This window comes from Eumetopias jubatus, unplaced genomic scaffold (assembly GCF_037043125.1).
Source record: "Eumetopias jubatus isolate StellerSeaLion01/CBP00866 unplaced genomic scaffold, mEumJub1_p1.0 scaffold_1, whole genome shotgun sequence".
In the NCBI taxonomy this organism is placed as follows: Eukaryota; Metazoa; Chordata; class Mammalia; order Carnivora; family Otariidae; genus Eumetopias; species Eumetopias jubatus.
This window is the reverse complement of record NW_028274807.1, coordinates 3,297,765-3,305,499: the sequence shown is the minus strand read 5'-3', so window position 1 is coordinate 3,305,499 and position 7,735 is coordinate 3,297,765. Positions and strand designations below refer to the sequence as shown.

The 7,735-nt window shown below is 61.8% G+C and overlaps 1 protein-coding gene across 1 annotated transcript; it reads left to right on the top strand.

Moving 5' to 3' along the window:
- The first annotated feature begins 3,130 nt into the window (after window positions 1-3,130).
- CRYAA (crystallin alpha A) lies at window positions 3,131-5,131 on the top strand. The gene is made up of 3 exons (XM_028126466.2): window positions 3,131-3,319; window positions 4,521-4,643; window positions 4,922-5,131. The coding sequence occupies exons 1-3, from the start codon at window positions 3,131-3,133 to the stop codon at window positions 5,129-5,131; spliced, it is 522 nt and encodes a 173-aa protein (XP_027982267.1).
- Window positions 5,132-7,735: the final 2,604 nt, after the last annotated feature.

Here is a 7,735-nt window from a genome sequence, read left to right as displayed (position 1 = left end):
TTTCACGCAGCAAATGTTTGCATGAGAGGACATCTGTGCTAATTTGAACTCGCATCAATACGCTGTTCCCCTTTACTGGAGGATTCTCTGTGTGAGCCCCTGACCCTGGGTCAGCTGGCGTGGCAGCTGGGACTCAGTACCCTGGCCAGGGTGACCGCACTGCATGATGCGTCCTCACTGCCCGGAGGCCGAAGTCCGAGGTCTGGGCGCAGGTGGGGCTGCTTCCTCCCGAGGCCTCGCTCCTGGGTGGCTTGTGGATGTCTTCTCCGTGGGTGCTCAGTGCATGGCCAACCTCTCCTTCTGCCACCACCATGGCTCTGAAGCTATCTCTTCACTGTGATTCCAGGGGCCTCCAGGGTGGTGGGGGCTGTGACGAGGGGGAGTTTGCACCCACGTGTGGGAAACAGCTGGGCCCACCGCTTTCTCTCCCTGAAGCTTTGGTGCCGGCTCAGTGCGAAGGTCAACACTCCAGGCCTGGCCGGCCACCCAGCAGTGCACCTGGCAGGTGCCCCAGGGCCCGTGGAGGCCTCTGCTCCTGCCGGCTGCAGCATGGGATTCCTGACCCTGGAAGGGGCAGGGAGCTAAGGGGCATGATGCCCGGGCACCCTGGAGGACTGAAGGATCTTGGCAGACCCTGGGCCACCCCGCGCTGTGTAGCCCACGGGACGGGGCTGTGCTCAGCACCAGGGTGTCCCTGCTGCCTCCATCTCTGCCTGCAGTCCCAGACTATTTGAACGACCCCATGGAAGGCCACAGCTGGTAAGGAAAGCAAAGGTCTCCCCTCGGTGACCATGTCGGGGGACACCAGAAACACAGTCATTAGGACAAGTCATTTCTTAATGGAATGTTTTAAAAAATCAAAATGAATGCAAAAAATCTGCAATGCATAAAACACCAACATTTTATTTTTTTATTTTTAAAAGATTTTATTTATTTATTTATTTGAGAAGGACAGAGAGTGCACAGGCAGGGGGAGTGGGAGAGGGAGAAGCAGATTCCCTGCAGAGCAGGGAGCCCGATGCGGGGCTCTATCCCGGGACCCTGGGATCATGACCTGAGCCGAAGGCAGACACTTCACTGACTGAGCCACCCAGGCGCCCCAAAATACCAACATTTTTAATGAAGACAGATCAGCACTCCTGACTTCTCCTTCTGCCTTACGCTCCTTTGTTCCTTCTACGTCAAGCTCCCAGCAATGCCTGGCCCTACCGGACCCTCCACAGAGGACCGCGCTGGATGGACACTTGCAGCACCAGGAGAGGGCAGCCCGCGTTGCCCGGCCCCTACCACTGGCACTGCCCCCGAGTTGGCCCCAGCCTGGGCGAGCAGCTTGCAGGGAAGCCCCCTCCCCTTCCTCCAAGCCAAGTGCCTGGGCACGCAGCTTACCCTCTCCAAACTCCACTTTTCGGGTCTATGAAGTGTGTGCGTGCGTGGGGGTGCTGAGAATTATGTGCCATGTAGGGCAGCCAGCAGAGCATGGCCCAGAGCAGGCTTGGGCAGGGAAGGCCCCTCCGCCCCCCACCGCATTGACGATCTCTGCCCTACTTTGGCCTTTCTTGCCTGACATCTGGGGAATTGCTCCCCCAAGTCATAAACTTGCAGAGCAAAAGTTGGCTCTTCCAGACTTTTCAGGGCCCTACACCACCGGGCTGGTGCTATGCAGGTAGCAGGTGCCGAGAGTGGGGAGGAAGGATTTGGTACAGAGCATGTGTGCGGGACGCTCTGAAGCTCCTGCTGCTCACACCGATTCCATCTTAGCTGCGTCAGATACACCCTTACTCGAGTGCCGTGAAGTGCTCTTCCGTGACCGGCCAGGTCCAGCGGTGTGAGGGGAGTATGTAAGGATACCCGAGCACGTTGAGGAAGTGCTTCCTCCACCAGAAGCTGCCCTGGGAACCAGAGGCACAAGGACGAAGAGGAAACTTCTCGTGCTGGACTGCGCAGCTAGGGGCTAGCTCCAGCAGGGTTGGTAGAGGGCACCCCCACCCCACGGTGGGTGCATGTTACTATAGTGACGTGCTCCCTGGAGGCCAAGCTACGGAGGAATATACCGGGTGGCTGGTGCCCTCTGAGCAGCAACCGGCCAGAGCCACGGCGGGAGAAGAAAAACAGTCCCCGGGCCTCGTGGGCAACAGTGACCGCTGGGCGTGTGGCCGGCCGGCAGAAGCACCTGGCGTGAGGTCACATGGAGGAGAGGTTGTCCGCGGGGATGATGTCCAGGCTGAGCCACACAGAGAGCCCAGATAAAGGCTTTCCACGCTCCTAAGACCAAACCTGCCTCCCTGTCTGGACTCACAGACCCCACGTCAGCCCCACCCCCACCCCCAGTGCTGGGAATTACAGGCACTTTTCAACTGCTTCTTGGTATTTTCTTTCTCGAGATTTTTAAAACCACTCTAGCCATTTTGTAATCAGGAAGAAGTAATAGAAGTAATTCTGTTTTGAAAAATGATATACTGGGGGCGCCTGGGTGGCTCCGTTGGTTAAGTGTCTGCCTTCAGCTCCGGGTCATGATCTCAGGGTCCTGGGATCGAGTCCCGCATCGGGGGGGGGTCCCTGCTCCGCGGGGAGTCTGCTTCTCCCTCTCCCTCTGCTGCTCCCCCTGCTTGTGCTCTCTCTCAAATAAATAAATAAAATCTTTAAAAAAAAAAAAAGAAAAATGTCTCCCAGGAGCTGTGAGATTTAGGGATCATGGGTATAGTCCTTGAGCCCACCCCCTCGTCTGTGAAGTGGGCATGAGGGTCCACTCATGGGGTGGCCATGGCATCACCCTGGCCATGTAAGCAGGGGGTGCCCCATCTGAGAGTCTTCACCGTCCCCAGGTGAGTGTGGGGGCAGAGCCACAGGGAGAAGCACCTTGGGGACGTTATCCTCCATGTCCAGGGCTCCGTGCTGGTCAGCGTCTCAGTGCCCGGGGCTGGGAGTGGCGGGCGCTCAGCTCAGGCCACGTTTCTGCTGACCGGGCAGCCTTCCCCCTGAGCTCACGCTTTCCAGACAAATCCCCCTAATGCTTCCATTCTGTTTCGGGCGTATATAGGGAGGGCTCACCTCGGAGCTCTCCACTGCACTGCCCAGAGGCCCCTGCCCGACTCCCTACCAGCCCCGGGTCCCTGCACTGCCGACGCCCAACATGGACATCGCCATCCAGCACCCCTGGTTCAAACGTGCGCTGGGCCCCTTCTATCCCAGCCGGCTGTTCGACCAGTTTTTCGGCGAGGGTCTCTTCGAGTACGACCTGCTGCCCTTCCTGTCCTCCACCATCAGCCCCTACTACCGCCAGCCCGTCTTCCGCAGCGTGCTGGACTCCGGCATCTCCGAGGTAAGACCCGCCGGAGGGCTGGTTTCTCCTGCTGATTGGAGGCGGGCCCAGCCATGGCTGCAGGGGAAGCAGGGCTTTCTGAGGGCCGGCCCGGGGCAGAAGCAGCACCGTGCCCCACGTCTGCGGTCTTCTGCTTGGGTGGAGCCACTCTCCCGCCTCGACCCACGGTGGCCCACGTGACCTGCAGCAAGGAGCCTCCCGGGCCTCTGAGAAAGGGCCTGGAGAGGGAACCTGAGCCCACCCACTGTCTTTCCTGCTGGCAGCTCATGACCCCCGTGTGGTTTGTGATGCACCCGCCACATGGTGCAAGTCCCAAGAGCAACCCCACTGAGGCGGGTTTGGTGGCAGGTGTGGGTTCTGTGGTCCCGGCTCTCCACACTGTTCCTTCCAGCAGGAAGCATGGGTGGATGGGCTGCGCCCCGCCCAGGCCCCCAGAGGAGAGGTTCTTGAGCACTAGTTGGTGCTGGAGGAGAGGCTGATGGTGGGGGACAGGGAGGGCAGTAGGTCCTCGTAGGGCTGTGGCCAGCAGAGCTGCAGAGAGTGGGTTCTTCCCTGGCCTGCCCGGGTGCACAGGGCCCAGCCCAAAGGGAAGCGATCAGACCGCTGGCCTTCCCTCCTTGAGCCCTGCGGCAGACACCAGGGTCCAAGGATCTGGAGGGGCTACATCTCCCCCATTGCCCAAAAGCAGAGGCCTGCTGAGAGCAGTGTTAATCCACTCCAGAAACAAAAGGAGCCTGGCTCAGCGCTCCCAGTGAGCCGGTGAGGGCGGTGCAGAGGCAGACACTGTGTGTGCGAGCAGATAGCTTCTCACATCATATCCACGTGGGAGGACAGGCCCCGGGCTGTTTATACAGACAGTAGCGAAGCCAAGGGCTGTGACCTTATTCAAAGTGCTAGGTCCAACCAGCCAGCCAGCTGACCCAGAACCAGTCTCCTAACCCATAACCAATCCGCCAGCTAACCATAACCAGCCACAGTTCATCCCCAACGAGGCAGTCAACGGACAGTGCGCCCTGAGGCCCAAGTGTCCACACGGTCCCGAGTCAGGGGTCCCTAGGACGCTGTCCCCTGAGTGCGTGGAAGGCATTTCTGTGCTGGTGACTGGGGCCCGAGCTGCTGGCCCCCAAACGCTGGCTGCTCTGGCCAGCCCCGCCGCAACCTCAGCCCGGGCAGACCCACATGACCCGTGTTCGGGTTTCAGGTCCGATCTGACCGAGACAAGTTTGTCATCTTCCTGGATGTGAAGCACTTCTCTCCCGAGGACCTCACCGTGAAGGTGCTGGAGGACTTCGTGGAGATCCACGGCAAGCACAACGAGAGGCAGGTGAGTCCGGGGGCGCCGCTGCCTCGCACCCGCCTTCTTGGGGGCTCTGCCCTCACCTGCCCGCTCTTCCCAGAAGACCCGGGACAGAGAGGGGGCTCCTGAGCCCTGCAGGGATGCCCACTCGGGTACTGCCCACCGCCCCGGCTCCTTCCAATCTCAGTGGGAGCCCTCCCCGGGCCATTCTGGCCCTCCTACCCCACCGTGGGGTCCGGAAGGACCCTCCCCATGTGAGGTCGGCGTGGTGTCTCTGACTGCGCCCTTCCCCGTGCCCTGCCCAGGACGACCACGGCTACATTTCCCGTGAGTTCCACCGCCGCTACCGCCTGCCTTCCAATGTGGACCAGTCGGCGCTCTCCTGCTCCCTGTCTGCGGATGGCATGCTGACCTTCTCCGGCCCCAAGGTCCCATCTGGCGTGGACGCTGGCCACAGCGAGAGAGCCATCCCCGTGTCTCGGGAGGAGAAGCCCAGCTCTGCGCCCTCGTCCTAAGCTCGGCCTCGGCCTCGGCTGCCACCCACTGCTGCCCCCACGGCCCATCCATCGCGGGGACCCGTAGAAAGTGGGGTGTTGTCTCCCTTTTGCTTTCCCTGTTTTCATTTCCTTTTCCTCCTCTCTGAGGGAACGAGGGTTTGAGAGGGTGGCCTGGAGGGCTTGGGGCCTCGGCCTGAGGTGCTGCGGCCTCAGGGTGACCCAGACCCCTGCACCGGCCAGCTGGGGGAAGCCTGAGACAACAGCCCCGGGCTCCCAGAGGATGCAGCCTCCGGGTCACCTCTGGGGTCTCCAGGGCCGGCCAGGTGCACCTTGACCCTTGCATCCGCATCAGGACCCAGCCGCGTGTCCTGCCCAGATCTCCTGGGCGCCCTGAGGTCCGTCTGGCGGAGGCTCCTGTGTGCCTGGGCTCTTGGCAGCCTGTCCTCCCAGACCGCCTTCCCTCCACCCTTCCCCTCTGTAGTACCGCTGCTCCTGGGGCACCCGGTCACCCCCGACAATGCAGCCCGCGGCAGTCAATAAAGAGCAGGTGACGCAAGCAACTTGCTGACTGGTGGTCGTACTCTCTCCCTCGGGAAGTGTGGGACTGGGGGCGCGAGGGGGGCGCGGGGGTGCGGGAAGGACGGGGTCGTCTGCCTGGTCCCGTTCTGCCCCAGCGGCCGCCAAGTGCCCCGCTCACTTCCTGACTTCCACTCCCGAGTGCTTCCCTGCACCCCTGCTTTGTAGGAAGGAGAGGGTTTGGGTGGAGAACCCGAGGGATGGGGGGAAGAGGGGAGGTTGGAGAAAACCGGAGGGAATCAGGCTCCCCCCTCCAGCCTGTGGGAATGGAGTGCCAGGCGGGGCCTCACCGTTTTGCTGCTCGCCTTCTCTGAGGGGCTTCTGTCCTGGGTCCCTCAGGGTTGCACTGGAAGGACCCTGGCCCCCTTGCTCCCCAAGGGATAAGGAAAGACAGTCAAGTGTGGTCAGAACACATCTCCCTCCCCACAGACACCCCTCGGGGGCTTCTGGAGACCAGGGCTGAGTGTCCTGGGCAGCCTCCCCACCTGGGGGGATGGCCTTCTCCAGGTCTGCCCAGCCTCTTGGCAGTGGGGAGGGGACTAGGCCTGGAGGCCCCCAGCCTCCACGGGGGAGAGGCTCAGCCAGGGGCCCCACACTTGCACAGTGACCGTGGGGAGGGGGAGGGGGGCCGCCAGATGCATCTTTGGGCGCGAAAGGCGGGCAGACACGGGGCTGTGTAGGCTGGTAGGCTGTGTCAAGGACCCTCTCCTGGGGAGTGGAGGCTGGGGACACTGGGGACCCTGCTGGGGCCCGGTGGGATGTTTCCAGGGGTGGCACCCATGCTCCTCCAAGAAGGGTGGACACATGGGAGAATTCTTGTGAGGTCCCTGTTCAACACACGGTGAGACTCTGCGTGCCATGTCGAGTGGAAGGCAGCACACAGGTGTGCGAGCATGCGCACACACGTGCATATCCATCACCCCGGGCTTGGCTCCACCGCAAGAAGAGTCCTTGCCCCAGTGGGAGGCCCCCAGACTCTCCCACCCGCCGCCCGCCTGCCCTGCTCCTCCCAACAAGAAGAGCCCCCTGCATGCTGTCCTGTCATTTAATCCACTTTTGTCAAAAACGTGGGGGTGCTCCATACGGGGGGCAAAGGTGGCCCCTCCATGTGGGGGCTGGAGCTGGATATTTGGGGAAATCAGAGCCTCTGAAGCTCCCTTGTCCTCCCGCTTCTGCCCAGACGGGCTGTCCCCGGAAGATGCCTGAGATTTTGGCCGGCGTGGCATGTGGCTGCGTGCCTGGCGGACTGGGGGCCTGTCGTCCACGGCCAGAGCTGAGCTGTCAGGTGCTGGTGGCCTTGTGTTCACTGTGGGCCTTGCGTGGGGCTCAGAACGGACTCAGCTGTGTCCCCAAAACTCCTGTGTTGAAGGCCCAGCCCCCAGCGCCTCAGAACGTGACTGTATTTGGAGATCAGGTCTTTGATGAGGTGACTGAGGTACACGGGGTCACTAGTGTGGGCCCTGATCCCAAATGACCGGTCTCGCCATGAGGGGAAGAGAGGGGGACAGATGCACAGAGGGACGAGCACATGAGGGTCTGGGGAGAAGGTGGCCATGTTCACGTCCAGGAGAGAGGCCCTGGGAGGAACCAGTCTTGCACACGCGGGGACCCCGGACGCCCAGCCTCCAGGACGGGGTAGGGCAGGCAGGCAGTGTTGTTTGGGCTGCCCGGCCTGCGGTAGTTTTTACAAGCAGAGCAGATGAATGCAGGCCTGCGGTTGCAGCCTTGACCGGGCCTCTGGGAGGTAAGCTCGCGGGATCCCCACGCATGCTTCTCGGGGCCGTGCAGGGGGTCCCGGAGCCCAGTCCAGGCGAAGGAGCGGAGAGGACGTGCTGGAGACCTTTCCCTGCGCGCAGAAGGCTCCACCCCAGGCTCTCTGGCAGCAAAGGCTCAGGGGGACCCCCATGGTCTCATCTCGCTTGGCTCCTGAGACAAGGCACTGTGGCCACTCCCTTCAAGGCTGTGCATACTGCCTCATTGTCTCTGAACTGGGGGGCACTGAAGCTGCTGGTGCTCTCTGAGCTGGCCCTGGGATTCTGGGGTAGA

Coding starts and splice junctions, on each gene's coding strand:
- CRYAA (XM_028126466.2), top strand. CDS start 3,131: ATGGACATCGCCATCCAGCACCCCTGGTTCAAACGTGCGCTGGGCCCC. Junction 3,320..4,520: donor TGGACTCCGGCATCTCCGAG/GTAAGACCCGCC, acceptor TTCGGGTTTCAG/GTCCGATCTGACCGAGACAA. Junction 4,644..4,921: donor GCAAGCACAACGAGAGGCAG/GTGAGTCCGGGG, acceptor TGCCCTGCCCAG/GACGACCACGGCTACATTTC.